Source organism: Lingula anatina, chromosome 2 (genome assembly GCF_051362555.1).
Source record: "Lingula anatina isolate TDL-2025a chromosome 2, LinAna3.0, whole genome shotgun sequence".
NCBI classification, from domain to species: Eukaryota; Metazoa; Brachiopoda; class Lingulata; order Lingulida; family Lingulidae; genus Lingula; species Lingula anatina.
In genome coordinates, this window is record NC_141768.1 from 37,946,667 (window position 1) to 37,967,516 (window position 20,850).

A 20,850-nucleotide genomic window follows, 5' to 3' on the forward strand; every position below is an offset into this window, starting at 1 on the left:
AAAGTAAATAATGTAATATAAATTTTAAAACCATTTGAATAATACAGTTGTAAGTTGAAAGTAAAACTATGTTTGATACTGAAATAACAGTATCATTTCAACGCATCAAAACTACTAATTTAGGACAGCTTTACTTTTAGTGACACGACGACGGCGACAACAAAATGATCAAGGGGATTATTTTAATCGGTGGACCTATGAAAGGTATTTAGTGGAGATATGAAAAACACACTGAAAGTCTTTTGGTATGCGTGGTGCATTTCTGATCACTTGAATCGTGAATTTTTGTTACTATCAGTATCTAGTGCGATAACGAGCAGTCATTCGACCTCCCGCTTCCACTTCGCGGACGTTGACGTACTGAGCTATCGAAGTACAAATTCTACACAACACTTGTTAAAATTACTCAGTACGAGCGAGACAACATTTAGTACACGCATGTTGTCTTATTGAGCATACTTTCTATGCCATGCATACGTCAGAAACTATATGAATTGTGCTTTATATGAGTGACTAATATTTTATAAATAATGCATCTTTACATCAGACTTACTGCAGGCAAATTATTGGCTATGGAATTGTCATATTACATAAAGATTAGTTTATGCAATGCTGCATATTTATAAACAGTTTCATTTAAAATTCTCCACCGAACGGTGCAATATAAAAAAATCTTAGATATTTTTTGTGGAAATGCTGGTAAATTTGTACAAATACAGGTAGTAGAAGAAAATAAAGAAAAGGTTGAACCTTGATTTAACTACACATGTTAATCGATTTTTAAAAAATATTTCAGGTACCCGATTTAGGCCTCTTTCATTAGAACTTCCAAAACCACTGTTTCCTGTCGCAGGTTTTCCAATGATCTATCACCACATAGAGGCATGTAGTAAGGTGAATATGATACAGTACATGAAAGAGTCTATATTAACTGGTTTTTAATTGACAAAAATTCAGTTATAACTGTAGAAATTATATGTGCTGCTGAAAATATATGCCGAGGAAAGGTGACATGTGACACACACACAAACTTGACTTGTGCCTTTAGAAAAGTATGTTACAATCACGAGATGTAAATGCTTATTTTTACATTCTGGGAGCTATTTGATGTTGAATCTGAAATAGATCTTGTTTATTTGGAGTGTTTGACATTGTGAAAGTAGTGTTTTTGTGTATCATTTCCAACTAAAACCGTTATGTATGCACGTTTAACTTACTAATATATCTGTTTATACACATCATTCTAGTACACTGTAAATTTGATCATTCTAGGTGCCAGATTTAAAAGAGGTGCTTTTGATTGGCTTCTATCAGCCAAATGCTGCTCTAAATCATTTCATTATGGAAGTTCACCAAGAATTTAAATTGCAAGTAAGGTGAGTCTGAACAAATTGCTACTTACTGGAGCATATGCATTAAGTACTGCACTACTGCAGCAGCTACAATTATATATAGTTTTATTAAGTCTTGTATTTCAGTTGCCTTCAGATACTATTTAATTTAGAAAAAAATTACTCATGCAGCATATATCAATACTTGAAGTAACATCAAAAGTAGTTTCACTGTGTATCAATTTCAGCAACCTCATATTCTAGCTGTTGTTCTGTTTTAGATATTTCCAGGAATATCAGGCATTGGGAACAGCAGGAGGATTGTATCACTTCAGGGACCAGATACTGGCTGGCAATCCGGAGGCCTTCTTTGTTATGAATGCAGATGTGTGTGGTGACTTTCCTCTCAACGAGATGTTAGAGTTCCACAGAAAGACAGGGAATGGGGACACACATACAATGCTTGGAACAGAGGTAAATATTTTAACACATTTTAGACAGGTTTTACTTTCATGCACTTTTTTTTTTTTGTAATTTTACATAATTTTAATACAAAAAAGCTCAATCATCAAGGGAATTTATCACAAAACAATTCAGTTACAATGTATTACTGTACATTCTTATGACCTGAACATTCTTTAACAAATTAACACATTTATCTTTAGGCCACTCAACAGCAGTCTTTGAACTATGGGTGTATTGTGGAGAATAAGGACACACATGAGGTAAAAGAAAAGTCGTTATACAACATTATGTGTGGCACTTGTACAATCTTGCCAGCTGTGCATAGATACCAGTTATATAATAAAGACTGGCTAACTTTCATATGAAATGAAGATTTGTTACTGTTGCTTTGATGGTCAGTAATTTATTAGAAAACTTTACTGGTATATGTTCTGTACAAAATGGTCCCAAGTTAATTTACTTCTTTCACTATATACACTGCAGTAATGAGTCAAGTTATTAATATTTCTTTTTGTTTTAATGTTGGATTCTTGTTTAATTTTCCACAGCTTTGTGTATCATTCTCTTCTTCGCCGTCAGGTTGTCCATTATGTCGAGAAACCAGGAAGCTATGTGAGTAGTATCATCAACTGTGGCACGTATCTTTTTAGTCCAGACATCATGAAGTACCTAGCAGCAGCTTTCCAAAAGAACCAGGAGAATTTCTGGTGAGCTTTATTACAAGAAACTGCCATTAGTACAGCAGCAAAAAAATTGGACTGAAGCACAGTTGTATTATGCTTGTTTGACTCATTTTTGAAAGATATTTAAATTGCATTATATATGTGATCTTTGTGTCTTAATACAAAAAGGTAAGGTTATTTATTCATGGACATAAGGTAAATTAATTTTATTTACAGCACTGATAGTATTGAAAGCTCCCTATCTCCTTCTACCAAAGAGTGTATCTTCTTAGAAAGTGAGATTTTCATGGATTTGGCCTCAACCGGAAAACTCTTTGTGTACCAAACCACTAACTTTTGGAGTCAAGTGAAGTCAGCTGGGTAAGCAAAAGTTTGTTTGGTCAGGCAGCATTAAAAGGGTTATCAGGCAATGTCAACAGCATTAAGTATGGTATTTAAATGGTGCAATGACCTGTCAACGTTTGCTCTGAGACTCTTAGGTAAGTTCAGAACATTGGATCTAAGATATTAGAATATTTGATTAATGATATAGGGGTTGCTTGCATGATTAAATACAGATGTCATAAATTCTATTAATTATATAAAGTTTGCTTAAAATGAGAAAGCTACAGATGTAGAGGAAATTTATTTACCATTTTTTAAAAATTTTGGAACTTGATTACTAGTAACTTGATTTGCTGAATTGGAAATAGAGGTAATGCAAGAGAATGGTAATGTAAACCCATTTCAACAAATATTTGCATGTTTTATGTCCTGCTGTTTTAGAACCATTATATTCCTCTTTGAAGAATTGTAGCATCAGTCTGTAATTTTAGTATGATATGATTGAATTTTTTATCAAATGAAGTTGTTTGTAAAATTTTGTGATTCAACTACTGACATAGTTGTCAGGATATTTGTTTGAATACCACCAGATATTTATTGAAATTTTAGGTGAGTTTTCTCTTTGTCACACTTACATATCTTCATGTTCAGAGTTTTCAAGGTAAAAAACATCACCTTTCACCTTCTTATTGTGATTTAGATTATGAACAGAAAGCGGTAATGTATTTTCTCAACCATTTCTCTAGGGCAACTATTTATGCCAACCGTCACTATCTGGCAATCTATCACCGCACTCACCCTGACCGCTTGGCCAAGAATGGTGAAGGAAAACCAACAATCATTGGAGATGTCTATATCCATCCATCAGCATCAGTGCATGAATCAGCCACTGTAAGTGTTAAGACATATGGAAGTCAATATTCTCAGCTGATGTGAGTGATAAAATAAAAACAAAATAATGAGCTCAATGTATTATTTGAATGTCTTAAAAGGTGTGTGCTTTCTGTTGAACTTAGTGTGCAGATTTTATTGTATCTTTTGTAATTTTTTTTTATGCAGTCACAAAAATAAATGAAATAACTAAGTAGACAAAAATGGAATTGAGTGAGAATTATATTTTCATAATTATTTTAAAACAGTTTATTCTTATTTCCAGCTTGGACCTAATGTAACTGTTGGAAAGAATGTAGTCATTGGTGAAGGTGTAAGAGTTCGAGAGTCCCTGGTTTTAGAAGGATCAACAATACTGGTAGGTTTACAGGCTTGTTGGATGAAACTGATTAATTTCCTGTATTAAATAGATTTTACAGCCTTTAATACAGTAACATTTTAATGGAAGGTTGGCTTTTTCACGTGTTTTATCACTGTAGAATAAAAAAACATTTTTCTTAATATAGAATTTGATTAAGGAGCCACAGTAGATGTTAATGGTTGAATCAGGTAATACTCAGTAAAAAATCCATGATATATTTTAATTAAAAACAGCATTAAGCAGCACAAAAGCTATATTGAAGTGTGTATTTGTAGGACCACACCTTAATTCTGTACAGTATTATTGGCTGGAATAGTGTGGTTGGTTCCTGGAGCAGAGTGGAAGGCACACCAAATGATCCCAATCCCAACAAACCATTTGCTAAACTGGAGGTCTCCGATCTTTTCAACTCAGAAGGGAAACTTAATCCTTCAATTACTGTAATAGGTAAGGCTCCCTTGCATAGCAGTGTATGTGTGATTCTGGCTACTTTATTGTCTGAATGTATTAGTATTCTCCCAACCATATAATATCATTTACATTTTGATTTCTAGATGAGTTCAAGATTCTAATTTGTAGTGAAATTTTATTTTATTTATAGGCTCCAATGTACAAATCCCCTCAGAAGTTGTCATCTTGAATTCCTTAGTACTGCCACACAAAGACTTGGGCAGAAGTTACAAGAACCAGATAATTCTATAAATACCAGTAGGATCTGCCATTTTAACGTGGCCTGCTCTCTAAAGAAGTTTAGAAAGCTCATATCCGAACAATGGGGAGACACTGGATTATTTAATCAAATGTGTGAACTAAGCGTATATCCTTTTGGGTATGTTAGATAGACTACATGTATATACATAGAAAAGGCAATGCATTCTTTGTTTTCTAATATTCAGCTGTATTTTATGGTGCCACATTTGTATCATGCTGGACAAAGTAACATGTGACAGCTTTATTTTTTTCCATGTGTTACATATATTTACATTCCTGATTTAAACAATATTTTAAGTCTATAAATTGAATAGACTATAAGAATATTCTACCAAAATATTCATCTGCCTAGCAAGTGGATAGTTATTTTTCAATCATCTTTGTGCCTTGTAACTTGTTTTATTGCAACTTGTTTTGGTCCGTGCAGGCCAATATTTACATGAGATGTGTGATATTTTATATGCAACAAGTGCACCATTTTTCCGAATCTAGTTCAGTGCAATTGCCTGTGAAGAATATTGAGCAATGGCTACAGTTACACATTGGTTACTCCTTGTTTGTCAGTCATGTAAAGGTTTTAAAATGGGGTTCCTACTTTAGGTATTGTATGGAAAGGGTTTAAGACAAATACTTAATGGAAGTGTGTTATTGCAAGCAATGGGGTGATGTTAGGGTATTGCAATTTATGGATGCCTTTGAGTGGTTTTCTGTGATATTCTTAAGACTTTTTCTTACGTAATTAGAGCAGTAGTTTGGGGATAAAAGCGCAATCATCTTCCATTGTTATAGAGTATACTTGAGGTTATAGGTATCTATAACTTTAGACGAGGAATGGATCAAAGTTGTGCTCAAGATCCAAAGAATGACAAGTTTGTCTTCCTAATAAAAAGGAAGCACTGAAAAGAAACATAGATATGTATACTTTTAAATAACCATTGGCCTAAACACAGGTTTGTGATTCCTTCGGTGTTTTTTTTTTTTTTTTTTCCTTTCAAATTTCTTAAGACAGTGGCAATTTCAGAACAAGTTGATCCCTGGACTAACAAATCCATGGATCAATAATGGTCAAAGCACTTAAAAGCAATGCCATCTTATCCTCTAATGGATTCCCCACATCCTAAACATACAGGGGCACAGAAATAAAATCTCAGCTCAACTTTGATCAGGGTGCAATTCGTTCTTATGTTGATATTGGTTTTGTTTCCTACGCCTGATCAGAATGGAGCTGGATGCAGGGATGCCACTTGTGGGAGCTGCAGGGGCATTGCTTTAAAGTGGGTTGGTCATATTTGATCTGCGGATCTGTCAGTCCGCGGATGTGAATCAACTTGTTCTGAAGGCACCCTAAGATGGCCATGAAAAAGAGTGGGAAAGAATGTCTGGAAATTGGGGAAAAAAACTGTGGAAACGACATCTGACCATTTGCAGCATGAGGGGCTTCAACTGGATGGAAATTGAATCTCCTTGTTACTGGTAATGCAGGTGGTATGCATAATTGTATTGTCTTATACTGAAAATGGGTTCTTCTTAATGGTTAATAAAGGAATTCCTTGTTAAATTGTCCGAGCATTTCTTTATTGGGCAGCAGAAAAAATACAGTTCTGGGTCAGTTATGAAAAATACAGAAATTCCACAAGATAAAGTGTGTGTGGACATATATGCCTTTCTGACTTACTTCAATTGCACAGAGTCGATAACAGATTGCAGTGAGAAATAATATTCTTTAAACTTGGATTGCCAGTATAATTGATAAATGGTACATTACACACATTCTACAGCCTCTTTGGAGGCGATCTAATGCCAACCCTTATGATGTGTACCAAATCCAATTTAACTTAGTTCTTATATGGCATTACAAATAACATTCGTGTATTATAGATAAACAACTGCCAGGAAGACTTTGTGTACAGGTACAACTGGTCGATTACATGCCTTATAAACATATTACAACATATTTACCTTTGGTGTGCTTTGATGGTGTTGCAACAAATCAATTCCTTTGAACCACCTTTTACTCACAATAAGTGATTCCTGCTGCATATATATACTTTACATGGATAGTCAACTACACATACATAACAAAAACACTGAATATGAATTGTTACCACATGAAGTACAGGTATATCATAACACTTTCTTAAAATAAAAGAGGATCACTGCCTTTAAACCTCAATATGTAAAATATCTCAGAACTCAGCATATAATGAAAAGACATCTTTGATGCACACATATTCATGTTAGACAAATGCTCTAACAGTTTCATACAACTGTCAGGAAATGCCTTTTAGCAGCACAAAAAAAAAAAAAAATTAATTTTTTCATAACAGACCACCTGTCTGATACTACTGTATCTGTAGATACATAGTGCCATGAAAAATCTTAACTCAACCAATATCATAAAAAAGGTTATTTTTTCTTTCAATATAAGTCTGCATACACCAATATCTCTTAATTTCAAACATACATACAACAAAGTTTAAGTTGAAAGCACAACATAAAACAGTCAATTAACATCAGTGATTATACAAACTTACCTGTTTCATATTAAAAAAGGTTACCTTATCTATTAGGTATTATTCAGTCATTAAAAAAAATCTATATGCACCTTTGAATACAATAGCGCCCTCTTAAAATTATTTTGCCTAATATCGTATTATATGCTTGTGTATCTACAGCAGCACAACTCTGAGCAAGTTCTGAATATTATTATTAAGTTTTAGCAGATACAGCTGATTTATGTATCTTATTACTAGTTCAATCATTCCTGCAAAATACCCCCCATCTCACACACATAAGCCTTCTCTCTCTCTCTCTCTTTCACACACACACAAACACACACAGCTAATGTTCAGGAGTCTTTATATTCATGAAAGACACACTGATCTAGATTGCACAGTTAAATTTACATAGTGGACTATCTAAGTTTAGCAATTATAGTTCAGCCCAAAATCTTGAGTCTTTTCTTGTAACAGGTCCTAGGCACGTACTCATTTAAAAGTTCATTTATCTGAGTCCTCAAATTATTATATATGGTTTCTGCCAAGTATTTATTTTATTCCTCTGAATCATGAACATAACACTATATGCTTCTGCCACATATTCCTGAGCCTATTCCTCAGAATCCTCAATATAATACTGGGCCTCTGCCAAATATTCCCTAGTCTTTGAAGGCAAAGGCAGTACATCAATGTGATCTCTTCGTACACATTTCAGGATAATGAAGCGGCACATATGCTGAAGTGAGCGCATTTTTTGGTATCGCGAGAATGGGAACAGTAGAGAGACAGGAAAAGGTGGAAGGCCTGGAGCATGAGGTCGCATGAAGTATAAAAACTGGTGTGTCCTTGAATGTTCCATTGCTTTCTGTATGAATTCTACAATGGAGTCATGGCCATGGGACTCTGGCTGTGTGTAAAAGCTGAAGTGACCTGAGAAGGACAAGGAGGCAAATAAAATTGTTCATTGACAACTTGCAAGCTTTCATTTGAAAATGCTAAGCACTTTTTAAATTGCATCATCTGTTTTCATAAACTGTTAATTATAGCTTGAATGCAACTTAAAGAGACCTAGCCTCAAATCATATTATCTTGAATCAAGCAGTGTTGTACATGCTTTAGATTTCAACAGATCAATACGCATTTGACATCTTAACTGAATTTAGAATGGGATTACAGCATTCACCACTAAATATAAAAGTACTAATTCAAAATTGAATACCTTTGTGATGCTCAATCCTGGTATGGTGAGTTTGGCCATTAGACCTAAAGCTGAGGCTTAGAATGTAGTGTTCATCTGCACTGTCTCTGACCAAAAAAGCTCCGTCTGGCTTATCGTCAAGCTTAGCTTCTGCCTCCTGTGAGCTGAGTGGACCCCAGTACCAACCAACCTGTATGTACATGTAGGAGTAAAAAAATACAGAACTAGTTTCAGATTACACAGAAAATTGCAAGAAGATGCCATTGGGAGAACAGTTCATGTCCAATTTGTCTTTTTGTGTATTATAGCATTACTCAAAACTCAAGTAATTCAACTGAATTTTGAAATAATAGATATAATGCACAGAGATATGTCAAAATGTAGACAAAAAATTCATATAAACTATGTAAATACCATTTTAGTAAACTGCATTTAGGTTTTATTGGTAACTGTGTGGTGGTTAAGGAGTAATATTGCCACAAACTTTTAAATCTTCCCTTTCTTGATAAAGTAAACATCATTTCGTTTACAGAGACTTCACATGAACATGTTGTTGCTTATTATAGATTACATGTGTCTTAATGTGTTCTGCTTGGTTGCAGGGCTATGTTGTATCCGACATGATATGGAAATTTACTCTTCAGTAGACATATAGCAATGTCCACTTGTGTTATTATAGATAAGGAACATCGGGTCACAACAACTTCCTGGTCAAACTAGAGGTTCTACATGGAAATACCATCAGACCCTTATGCATTGCAGTATAAAACCACTGCCCTCAGGTAAAAAGATAATTCATTTTGTAAATATGTGATGTAAAACAAGAGCAATATCTAGGATAAGGCAAATGCCTCTTCCAAGTTGTTTCTATGTACCGAGTCGCTGCTTGTACATGGAGCTTAAATCAGAGTCTGCATTCTGTTTATAACAGTAAAACTTAATTTCATCGCAATCTTGCCCATGCAATACACGTCTATTTACAAACTGTTCATTTCATAAACTGAAGACAGATGCACAGGAAGAGAATAGTCAAATCATTACAAGATTATCTCAAATGCATTCCCCTTAATGCACAATTTTGATTAAAAACATTACTTGTCAAAATTCTATTTAATATTCCTTCACAAAACCACAGGGTCTTAATCATACAGACAGCTATAAATTTCATTTAGAAAAACATAACTTTACACACATTTGTTACAGGCATGCCCCACTTTCAGACAAATACAAAATGACTATGATATTTCTTTACAACATTTCAACAACACATCTATTTTCATAATATCATTTGTGATTTAGTAGGGTGCATGAAATATGCACAGAATACTCAAATAGGGTTATCAGAGCAAAAGAAACCTGTTTCAGTGCTAGTAACATCACCTCGAGTATTGACAAAAACCTAAAATTCGCCACACAAGAGCAGCTTAATCTATAAGACGTTTTTCAGCTCAATAAAACAGAGTTCTACATTTAAAGTGATAAGAGATAAAAAAATCAGGTGAACTTACATCCTTCAGGCATTCCAGTGCATCAATGCAGTTGTTTTTGACATTCCGTCTAGTAACTGAAAAGACAGAACAAGTGAGATAATTTTGGTGATTCTGGGCATGAACATTATTGTCAGGAAAAAAAAGGTAGTAAAGGAGGAAGGAAAGTTAAAATACAAAATTTACAGTAACACTGTGTCTGTATAAATAAAAATTAAATTCAAAGCCATACATTTCCCATAAGCAAATGACTTTAAAAACTTAAAAGAGAAGTAGGTATTGCTAAATAGCTGAACGCTTATTCAATCTGATTTCAAAAATGTGTAAACAGCTATATGTACATGACTGTCAAACTCAGGTAGTCAACTCTGTCTGATATTTATCATTATCTGAATGTTTAATTTCATGCTTGACACCTTCATAATGGACAAATATATAACTGACATATGTGCATAGTCATCAGCAAAATTTGTCCATGTGTTCTTTTTATAGAATTTATTAACCAAAAAACTATTTATAACTTAACTACTTTCTATCAACATGATATGGCATATCAGAATCATATCATCATCAGGATCATAATCCACCTTGCTATTCAAAACAGCTATCCAAGCTAGCCTGTACTTCATGTATTAATTATATCACAAACCACTTGATGCATAAAATCACCCCATCCACTGAAATGTGGAAATACACTTTAAAAGTCATTAACCAGTCTACAGGTTTGGTGCGATGTGGTTTATGGACAATAAATCATGTAAATAGCTTCTGCTTCTAAGACTAAAAGGATTTCCTTATATAATGTAAAGCCATTACTCTAAATTCAAATGTCTTGCAGTAAGGCTTTTTCGCCTTGCCACTTAACTAGATTTATAAAGATTTTCTCCATGAAAGATGCTACGTTTAAAAAACAGAGAGATATGTCACTAAAACACCACAATGGAACATAATGCTGATGAAGTAAATCTTTAATTATTGAAGCTGACATGTTGAAGCTTCAGACAAATAATGCAATCACTGAGTATAACAATTTTACCTAACACGTACTAGTAGTCTTCCAGTGAATCAAATACTTACCTCTTGGGGTCTCTGGAGGGTGGGGAGAATGCTCCGTGCTAACATGAAAGCTGGAGCAAGTGGACTGCTTGGCCTGCTGACATATGCTACAGTCATGCTGTAGTTTAGATTGGCTCCGTCTCACTTCTTCCAAACTCATGTGTATAGGTTCCTCATGTGAGTGCTGACATTCAACTGCATTAGTAGAGTTATTGTTCATGTTTGTATTAGTTTCTTGGAAAGTTACACTTTCATATGGACTATCTTGTTCAGCATCTTCGTTGCTGCTGTCAGTAGCTGAATTTTCTGCTTGTTTGACACCTGTGTCATTTTTGACAGTGTTACTTAGAGTGTCAGCAGGAAAAGATGGTTCAGGTATTTGTTGCAAGGTGGTTATATTGCCTTTCTCCGTTTCCCCACAAGTATTTTCTTGTTGCTTTATAACCTCCAGTAAAGACTGAGACCGTTCATACCTTCTGTCAGGTATAGGCGGAGCATCTTCTCTTGCAGAATCGTCAAAATTGTTTTTCTCCTGAATTTCTCCACTTCCACAAGTGCTCTTCCGTTTCTGTGGTGGAGTAGCATACAAGTCCTCCACAGATTTAACTGATTTGGTTGGAGAGGTCTCAGTTTGCGAGTCAACTACATCCGTTTGTTGATTCACTTTATCCTGCTTGAATTGAAAATTGTCATAGGTTGGGAACTCACTCAGGCTACTTCTGAATTTTGCACTTTCTCTCCAAGCACTTTCTCTCTGTTTTAACTGCCAGTTGTCATACGTTGGGAAATCGCTCACACTGTTCCTCATTCCAGGACTTTCCAATAAATGCTTTCTAGATTCCTCATCATTAAGTAACACAGGACTAGAGGGAACTGAATGAGTATTGGGGACTCTCAGCAGAATATCAGCAGTCTCATAGCCACTATCGCTACTTGATTTCTCACCAGAGAAAGCGGTGTCTGTCAATGTGCCTTTTATAGAAGCTTGCTCTCTTTTTATTTCTTCTAAAGTAGCATAGTCTGGGTCTTCATCACTGAAGGAGCACCTGCTAGGAGGTATGGGGGAGGGCACAGTGGGAGGTGATGGGAGTGGTTTGGGGACAGTGCCGTCACTATGAGGCACAGCAATGCTAATGCCATTTGAAGTTGGCTGCTTTGAAGAAATCACTGGTTCAGACTTCTGCAAGGTTGTTCTTTCATCTTGTTTACTTTGTGGTACTGCCGGTTTGTTGTTATTAACGGTTACTTGATGTGATGGATTGCTGACCTGGTTGTGTGGACGCAAAGCTGGGTCAAACGACGGCAGGTCATCCTCTCCAAACCTGCGAAACGCAACCAAACTGGCCTGCCCACTGGTTCCAACCTGAGGCACATCAAATCGTCCCCTTTTGCCAACTCCTTTAAATTTATGCTTAATTCTATGCCAAAATCCATTACTACTCATGGTGGCATCTGCATGAGCTGTGAATCTTAGGAACAGTCAGGTACGCAAAAGGAAACATCACAGATCACATGTCACCTGGTAAGAAAGAAAAGTTATGCAGAATTACCAGTCCGACAACATGTTCACTTGTCTAAAAGATGAAACATATGTTACCACAGTACCAAGCACCTGCTCTGGCGGTGACAAGATGATAGTTTCTGTTGGACAGATGTGTGGTTGACAGTTAAAATGAGTCATCACAGAATGCAATTAAATACACAGCGAGATATGAAGCACCAATTACACGGCGCTATAACTTCAAAATTTTGCTCTGTTGGCAAAGTTTAACTGACAAATGTGGCAAAAAGTGTACAGCCAAAAAAATTTGGGATTATTCCAAATGTAAGAATTATAAGCCTAACTTTTGACCTAAGCCCATATTATCACTTTAAAAAGGTAAACTTTGTTCTTCTTAACATAAAGTTGTTGATATAATACAACGATCTCCATACACCACTCACATTAAGTCTATCTCACATTAAGTCTCATTTTATCTTTTTTGTGTTCACCAAATAAAGCAATGATTGGAAGGGATCAAAATACAACATTTAAAGTGGTCTTAATTGGCACATAATCAGACCTAGGTATGTCTCTGTGCAAACACTATAGAGTGACAACATCAAAACAGGAGAGACCTACCACTGCAAAGTCTGAGGTGAGGTCAACATATAAAAAACATATTATAATACACATTAAAATTATTACTATCTGCCACAACTAGAACTGGCATTTCACTTTAGCTTAAATTGGAAATCCATATGTTACCTGAGCCATTTTTAAAGTTTCTTTTTCATAAACATTTTCATTTCTCTTTTAAATCAGGATGCTATCAAACTGTATTTATCTTAATTGCTCTACTATTGGCCATATTCCTATCAAACAGGAAGTCTTTATTTATACTGTACTTACCAAATGCAACATAATTCACCATATGCAGATCCATTGCAAATATTATCCTTACATAAGAGACACATACTAACAGGGTATATTCAAAACTTTAAGAAACATAAAATACAAACAAGATAGATATTTTTTTTTTCAATTTTTTCAACCCACACAAATATAGTTCTCAGAATCTGTGTCAGGCTCTCTAATAAAATGTGCCCAGGATGTGTCACCCAGACAAATTTGGACTCAGTTTACCTACAGGCTATGATTTCTATTACTCAGAGCTAGGGCAAAGAGATAATAAACATATGTTGTAACATTCCAATACTGTTGAATACGTATAAAATTTATGGATAAAAAACTCTGAATAATTTACATGGGAACAAAAATCTTAAGGAATCTCAGAATTCATTAGAATTGAATTAAAAATCTCCGAATTCAAAGTTTTCTTGGAAAAAGGTTGCCCACATGCTGATATGATAAGGTTTATTTATACATCAACTGTAATTTAGCAGTGAACCTTATTTACTTCACAATTTTATCTAGAGCATAAATGGTAATCATTATTATTTCATGTGTTACTAACAAGAGAATTAAAACTGCAGTATGGTCCAATTAAGATGGGCTACCTCCATTTTCTAATAGTTCCGTAGTCAGATAATCAGATAATCATAGTCATTTAATGGTAGTCATTTAATTTAGGAAAATTCTTACTTTGTTCTATCTTTGTTCTATCCTTCTTACTAGAATTTACTATTTTAATAAAGTATAAACTGGTCAACAGAAAAAAAAGAGATCCAGCAAAGAGGTTTATAATATATGTAGAGTTGCATGGTTAGTTATTTAATCTAACACAATGAAAAAAAAAAAAATGTGAAAATGAGTTCAATACCATGCACAAATGAATACTTTGCCACTATCAGAAATAAGTATTTGAAATAAAAACCAATATAAACATTAATGAAATGCATAACCTCAAACTTTTCATAGAATTAGACTTCTGTCATAATCTCAAAATAAGTAATAACATCAATGCATATATCCAAATCATTTTCCCTAGCACTGTCATCAATATTAACAGATGTGTTGTACAATAGAGTACAACAGAATATGTGTAAAAGATATAACCTCTGTAGAGCTGGGATTCTTCCACACATTTGCGTATATCTTCTTCGGCTAGTCAAAATTTTCTGGGCAAGTAGATTTTTGTGAGCTCTTGCCTAGAAAGGCAATAACTTGCAAGTGTCCAAAAACCAACCCCCACAGAACTACAACATTTAACAGTTAAACCTAAAGAAGGTGACTATACAAAATTTAGAATACCATCTTCGTAGCCGAAGAGATTGGTTTTGGCACCAATCCTCTCACACACTTACTGATATTAAGCATAACCAAGTCGGGGAGATTAGGGCAAATCTATTTTGTTTATGAATGAAATAAAGTTGGTTGATTGTATTACCCTGCTAAAAAGTGGTACTGTACTCAGTAATTACAGAACATTTGGTCATGAATTACACATATCCATTTGAATGTGCCCGTCAGTTAAAATAATAAAATATTCATTGTTTTCAACAGAAGAAGCGAAAATGATACTGGATGTATAGTCACCTCAAGTTTCCTTCTGCTCTCCTTCCTCATTATGAAATCTCGCGAGAATTTCCGAAACTCGTTATGCTATGAGACATGCGCAGTGCCCTCGGAGAAGACCTCGTGGTGTTGCAGAAGCATTTGCGATGTTGGTGTTGTTTGAAACACCCGCTGGTTATGCGATATTCAAGGTAAATGTACTTTTGCTAAAATGTAATTTTGATACTTAACTATGCTAACAAAATGTTAGAAAAGCGTTACCATAATTTTGTTGGTAATGAAATGTGTTTTACACGCAATTTGTTTGCAGACACTGACCCACGTGCAAACTCACCAACGTTTTCACTGTTTCAGCTGTTTCTTATATATATACTTTGTTGATGTTTCTTGCAATTTTTGGAAAGTGGAAGCATTTCAGTCATGAATAAATATAATGTTTCGTGAAAGTTTGGTTTACATGATATTTAACTCTGTATGGTTTCAATTTACTATTTAATTCTCGTCGATAAATTTATTTTAATGTAACTCGGATTTTTAAATTCTCAGAATGCTTCAAATGAAGTTGTTGTTTTAGAAACCAAACTAGCATAGTACAAATGCCCCAATGATTAATCACAAAGTAGTGGTCTGATATTTGTACCATGCTGATCAAAGATAAGGCAGACTATGAGGGGCTAGTTTTTTTCTCTTTTTCCAGTGAATCTGTGTATAACCACAGGGTTGTTAATTTTAGTCAAATGACTTTGGACTAAATTTTATTTTATTTTTTCAGCTTCTAGATGAAAAGAAGCTGCAAGAAGTGGAAAACTTATACAAAGATTTTCAAACACCAGAGCAAGCAAGTAAAGTGTGAGTCATAACTAAAAAAATTAAGATAAAAAAGGATAATGATAACATGAAGTATACTGATATTTTGCTGTTGAGGTAATGGTATTCGTTCTGTATCCATGATGACATCTATGCTCCCTCTACTGAACAGAATGAGGATTAGCTTCTTACGATGGTCTGAGAACGATGTTCATTTTATTGCTGCTTAACATGTAATAGAACTGAATGGATGGATGAGTACTAGAAAAAATGTTGCTAATTAATTGTTTCTCTATTCTAGGGTTAAACTGAAAAATTTTCACAAGTTTGAAGACACAACAGAAGCACTTGCAGGTATCTGTCATTACCATAAAGGGATTACAAAACAAAATCAATGAACCAGTCTTGCATTTTACATGAAAATACATTTGGCATTTTTCAAGATTGGCAATATGTAATGTCCACTTGTAAAATTTGTCTAAAAAAGAAAATTGAGCAAGTATGCACTGTTACAATATGGTATATAGAGTCCTAATGCCCAAACTTGTTTATACACCCATTCACAAAATGTGCATTTTTCATCTGTGCTCCAGCGATTATCTTGAAAGTAGTGGTCAGAAAGCAATATTAATATTTAAAGTGTGATGTTTGTCCTTTATGATTTCAATTTTTAGCATGTACAGCAGCAGTAGAGGGCAAGATGAACAAGAGTCTGAAGAAATTGCTGAAAAAAGTTGTGGCTAAAGAAGCGCATGAACAGTTATTAGTTGCAGATGCTAAACTTGGAAATGTTATCAAGGTACTTTTGGGGATTCAGAAGTGTTAAAACTTTTTTATCTTGTTTATTTTACTAAACAAAGAAATAAAATAATATTTAGATGTATATTGAAGCAATCAACACTTTTTTTGCGTCAACAAAATGGGTGCACTAGTTTCTGACCTTCACAGTTTTTCATTTTCAGGATAAATTTGATCTTACATGTGTCACTAGTTCAGCAGTTCATGAATTGATGCGGGGCATAAGGTCCCAGATGACCAGCTTGACCTCCATTCCAGAGAGTGACATGTCTGCTATGGCATTGGGATTGGCACATAGGTAAGACATACACTTAAAGTTGTCATAAAAGACTTACCTGTTATATATATATATAATGACTCTCTTGTCAGTGCAGCAGTTAAAACTTTCAGTCACTATGTACCACCGACATGGATGTTGAAATTTAGTGTTCAGGAAAAATACTGATTTGTTGACTGATGGAGGAGAGGAAGAAAGTGCATCTCTCCCCACCATTAAAGTGGCTGTGATGTGTTGATTGTATACTCATATCACAGCCTGCTTTGATGAGAGGGAGTGACAACACCACATCTGATGTTCTACAGCAAATACCTACCCTTGGTGAGGGAAATTTTAGTTCCATAGAAATGTCAATTTTTGATAAATGGAAAAATTAAGGGACATACTGAAGTACACCATAAAAACTGAAAACTATTATCAGACGCCAGGCAAGTATTGTTGATGGCAGGTGGAAAAATGGTTGCTGTAAACTTAATTGTATTAAAATTTGCTAGTTGTAGAATTTGGGGGTATTAAGCAAATAGAATGAACTTTAACTGGTGATCATAACTGAAAAAGCACTAACAGTTTTTGTTATGATATTGAATTGTCCATTTGGGTTGCCTATGATGGAATATAAAATTCTGATGTGCAACTGAAGATAAGACATTTTATTCGTCACTACCTCTGAGGCAACCTTTGTTTATAATAGAAAATAATTCACACTACACTTGGAATTATCAGGGACAATGTTTTCATTCCAGCCTTTCGAGATACAAGTTGAAATTCAGTCCTGACAAAGTTGACACCATGATTGTTCAAGCAATTTGTAAGTACAATTGCAGCTTAATGATTAATGATTAATTTTAAATGCACCATCTTCTGATTAAAATTTGGATTTTTGCTTGTATTTCAATGCCAGTTCCATTCTGTATTCTGTGAGATGATTATTTTGAATGGTAATTGATATTTGGGTTTTTTACAAGTTTTTAAGTTTATTGGTCATAATGCGGATTTCTTAAAAGAAATGTTTTTATTACTGTTCCTCTGTTCATTTTTGCAGCTTTGCTAGATGATTTAGACAAAGAATTAAACAACTACATCATGAGGGCAAGAGAGTGGTATGGATGGCATTTTCCAGAATTAAGCAAAATAATCACAGATAACTTAGCCTATGCCAAAGTTGTGAAGGCATTAGGTAAGATGGTAGAACTTAATAATAATAATAATAAAAATGTCCATTTTAATATAGTTCTGCAGTGGTTCTAGTGAAAATATGTATTTAATTACATTTGCCTGAAGTAGTATTGACACAGAGAAAGGGGTGTGATATTCCTGCTGGCTAATCAAGTGTTTGGTCAATTGCAGGTGATAGAACCAATGCTGCTACCACAGACCTCTCTGCCATATTGCCTGAGGAAGTGGAACAAGAACTGAAGGAAGCTGCTGAAGTATCCATGGGGACAGAGGTGTCCGAGGAAGATTTAATAAATGTCACATACCTTTGTGACCAGGTATGTTACATTTTATCTCTACTTTCGATGGTTGTAACAGTGATACACCTTACCATCTTAGTTTCAGAGTTGATGAGCGTCAGTTCTGATTGTTTTTGCCTTTCTCTGTAGGTAATAGAAATCACAGAATACAGAGCCCAACTGTATGATTATCTAAAAAACAGGATGATGGCAATAGCACCTAATTTGACAGTCTTGGTAGGAGAATTAGTTGGAGCTAGATTAATTGCTCATGCAGGTGAGTGAAATAAAAAACCTTTAGTTTTTAAAACTTTTACAGCTTTACACACTGTTTTAAATGTATACTTAGAAAATTGTGCATTTCATGATGCAAAAAGTGCTGAATGTTTACCATTAAGTTTAATTTCTTCTGCTACATGATCTCTTAAGGTAGATATTCTTTCTCCTAGGTTCACTTGTAAATCTAGCAAAACATCCATCTTCAACGGTACAAATCCTAGGAGCAGAAAAGGCTTTGTTTAGAGCATTAAAAACAAAGCATGACACTCCAAAATATGGACTAATTTATCATGCTTCACTTGTCGGACAGGCCAATGTTAAGAATAAAGGCAAGGTGAGTAACAATTGGAAAAATCAATAAATTCCTACATACCCAACTTGAATATTTTTATTTAGATAAATTTTTGATCTATTGAATTTGAGCTGAAAGTTGGAGTGGGGAGGGGGTTGTACGAAGCGTTTTGTATTTAGAACATTTTATTATGCTATTTCAATGTATAAATATTTTCTTTGAAGATTTCCCGAATGTTAGCTGCTAAAGCTGCTCTTGCAATCAGGGTAGATGCACTGGGAGAGGATACTACCAATGAAATGGGCATAGAACACCGCGCAAACCTAGAAAGTAGGATGAGACAAATGGAAGAAGGAGGGGTAAGGGCACTGAGAAAACTTGTGAATTGTCTTTACAAAATATGTATCAGCAATATGGCAGTGTCTTAACTTAGTAAATAATTAGACAAATTACAGCATTTACCTTAGAAGTAGGTTACCCGTAATAAATAAATATAATAATATGCATGCACTTTGTATTTTCAGTCTAGAAGAATAAGTGGCACTGGTAAACAGATGGCGAAATGGGAAAAATATGAAAATAAAAGGTAAGTTGTTTAATTTGTTGGTCTTGCACTTACATCTTTTATGGGGACACTTAGAAAGTGATTCAGAATTTTTTGTTTAATGAATCCAACATTGATTGTGGCAGTAGTGACAGGGCTTTCCCTGTTTTTTTCAGTCAAGTTAAAACTTATGATGCTGGGGCTGATTCCACTCTACCCACTACTCCAAAGAAAAGAAAGTTGGACGAAGCTGAAGCTGGTGAAGACGTTAAGTCCAAGAAAGTAAAAGTAGAACAGAATGGTAAGAAATATGATGGGTTGTCCATTTAATCCAAAATTGGGTTAATCTTTCTATCTTTAAAGTCTTGAGTGTTACATGCAGTCAGCACATAATCTATTGGTTTGCTGAATGAATAATTGAGACTCGTAGAATGAATTCGGTTACAGACCTAGAAACGTTAAATAGAAAGAATTAGATTTACCTCACATGCACTAGGTGTCAGTAACAGTATATCTACATGGTATTGTTTGTATGTATTATCTGTTGGAGCATCCTGGTTAAAGAAAGGCATAGGCTGATCTTTAAAGAGATGAAAACCTTACATTTTTAGGTGAAGCAGAATCTTCAGAAAAGATAAAGAAGAAAAAGAAAAAGAAGGACAAAGAAAAAGATGCTGCTGGAGATGCAGAAACTTCTATAATGGATACCACAACAGAATCTATTGGTAAGAATTTCCATCTATTTCGAAAATTAAAAAAACATAAGATATGGGGAGATAAAACTGAGCATCACAACATTTTATCAAGAAAGAAGAAACACAGCCTTATAAGGTCAATCTTGTGTTTGCAGGTGCTGGTGACGAAGGTTCGTCCAAGAAAAAGAAAAAGAAGAAAAAGATGAAAGTGGAGCAGGACAGTGATTGATATGAGAGAAAAGACAGTACTTGATATATTTTATTACCCATGGAATGCACTAATGAAACATTCAACTTGTGGAATTGATTCTTTCCATAGACTGAGGGAGCCAGACTGACAAGTTATGGTTATTGTGATTGTAACACATTTCCATATTTTGTATGAAAGGAATTCAATTGATTTATGCTTACATTGCCTAAATCTGTAATGCAGCTATGTAGTGATGAAGACAAAAGATATTGCTCATGAAAGAAACGATGGGCATTGTAAATTTTTTTTTCTGTGGATAAAATGCTGTTGGAAAAGAAAAGATAAAGTGGAAGCTGTCGCCTATTTTGATGGCTCCATATTGCAATAAAGGTTATTTTAGTAGAGATGCTGTCTTTTGTTTCACAACTTGGCTATGCACAAAATGAATGAACCTGCACTTGGTAAGTCTGAGGCCAGTTTTACTGTCATTTGGAATGTGGTAATGACTTTTTTTTGGGGGGGGGGGGGGGGAGAGAAAAAAGCCCTGCGGA

General features: G+C 34.7%; 3 protein-coding genes across 4 annotated transcripts; 2 read left to right on the forward strand and 1 right to left on the reverse strand.

The window, feature by feature from the left end:
* Nucleotides 1-67: 67 nt before the first annotated feature.
* LOC106166896 (mannose-1-phosphate guanyltransferase alpha-A) lies at nucleotides 68-6,324 on the forward strand. The gene is made up of 11 exons (XM_013545557.2): nucleotides 68-204; nucleotides 797-894; nucleotides 1,273-1,376; nucleotides 1,613-1,805; nucleotides 1,997-2,056; nucleotides 2,376-2,503; nucleotides 2,696-2,839; nucleotides 3,550-3,694; nucleotides 3,960-4,052; nucleotides 4,331-4,502; nucleotides 4,657-6,324. The coding sequence occupies exons 1-11, from the start codon at nucleotides 165-167 to the stop codon at nucleotides 4,755-4,757; spliced, it is 1,278 nt and encodes a 425-aa protein (XP_013401011.1). The 5' UTR covers nucleotides 68-164; the 3' UTR covers nucleotides 4,758-6,324.
* On the reverse strand, nucleotides 5,761-15,027 carry LOC106166888 (uncharacterized). 2 transcript variants are annotated; one of them, XM_087005240.1, is made up of 5 exons: nucleotides 14,985-15,027; nucleotides 11,027-12,524; nucleotides 9,971-10,026; nucleotides 8,484-8,652; nucleotides 5,761-8,194 (listed from the first exon to the last, which is right to left on the reverse strand). In XM_087005240.1, the coding sequence occupies exons 2-5, from the start codon at nucleotides 12,447-12,449 to the stop codon at nucleotides 7,875-7,877; spliced, it is 1,968 nt and encodes a 655-aa protein (XP_086861366.1). In that variant the 5' UTR covers nucleotides 12,450-12,524; nucleotides 14,985-15,027; the 3' UTR covers nucleotides 5,761-7,874. The 2 variants fall into 2 exon arrangements, with proteins under 2 accessions (XP_086861366.1, XP_086861367.1); XM_087005241.1 differs by lacking the exon at nucleotides 14,985-15,027 and adding an exon at nucleotides 14,505-14,593.
* Nucleotides 15,028-15,040: 13 nt separating this feature from the next.
* Nucleotides 15,041-20,703, forward strand: LOC106166889 (nucleolar protein 58). The gene is made up of 15 exons (XM_013545552.2): nucleotides 15,041-15,154; nucleotides 15,736-15,812; nucleotides 16,072-16,124; nucleotides 16,445-16,569; nucleotides 16,733-16,866; nucleotides 17,589-17,653; nucleotides 17,888-18,022; nucleotides 18,193-18,338; nucleotides 18,450-18,576; nucleotides 18,749-18,912; nucleotides 19,095-19,229; nucleotides 19,395-19,456; nucleotides 19,591-19,715; nucleotides 20,026-20,139; nucleotides 20,265-20,703. The coding sequence occupies exons 1-15, from the start codon at nucleotides 15,053-15,055 to the stop codon at nucleotides 20,336-20,338; spliced, it is 1,638 nt and encodes a 545-aa protein (XP_013401006.2). The 5' UTR covers nucleotides 15,041-15,052; the 3' UTR covers nucleotides 20,339-20,703.
* Nucleotides 20,704-20,850: the final 147 nt, after the last annotated feature.

Excerpts from the sequence above, each read along its gene's own strand:
- LOC106166896 (XM_013545557.2), top strand. The coding sequence starts at position 165 with ATGATCAAGGGGATTATTTTAATCGGTGGACCTATGAAAG. Across the intron at positions 1,806-1,996 it reads ATACAATGCTTGGAACAGAG|GCCACTCAACAGCAGTCTTT; the intron begins GTAAATATTTTA and ends ATTTATCTTTAG. Across the intron at positions 3,695-3,959 it reads CAGTGCATGAATCAGCCACT|CTTGGACCTAATGTAACTGT; the intron begins GTAAGTGTTAAG and ends TCTTATTTCCAG.
- LOC106166888 (XM_087005240.1), bottom strand. The coding sequence starts at position 12,449 with ATGAGTAGTAATGGATTTTGGCATAGAATTAAGCATAAATTTAAAGGA. Across the intron at positions 8,653-9,970 it reads CACTGGAATGCCTGAAGGAT|GTTGGTTGGTACTGGGGTCC; the intron begins GTAAGTTCACCT and ends ATGTACATACAG. Across the intron at positions 8,195-8,483 it reads CAGGATTGAGCATCACAAAG|GTCACTTCAGCTTTTACACA; the intron begins GTATTCAATTTT and ends TGTCCTTCTCAG.
- LOC106166889 (XM_013545552.2), top strand. The coding sequence starts at position 15,053 with ATGAGACATGCGCAGTGCCCTCGGAGAAGACCTCGTGGTGTTGCAGAA. Across the intron at positions 16,867-17,588 it reads GCATTGGGATTGGCACATAG|CCTTTCGAGATACAAGTTGA; the intron begins GTAAGACATACA and ends TTTTCATTCCAG. Across the intron at positions 17,654-17,887 it reads CATGATTGTTCAAGCAATTT|CTTTGCTAGATGATTTAGAC; the intron begins GTAAGTACAATT and ends TCATTTTTGCAG.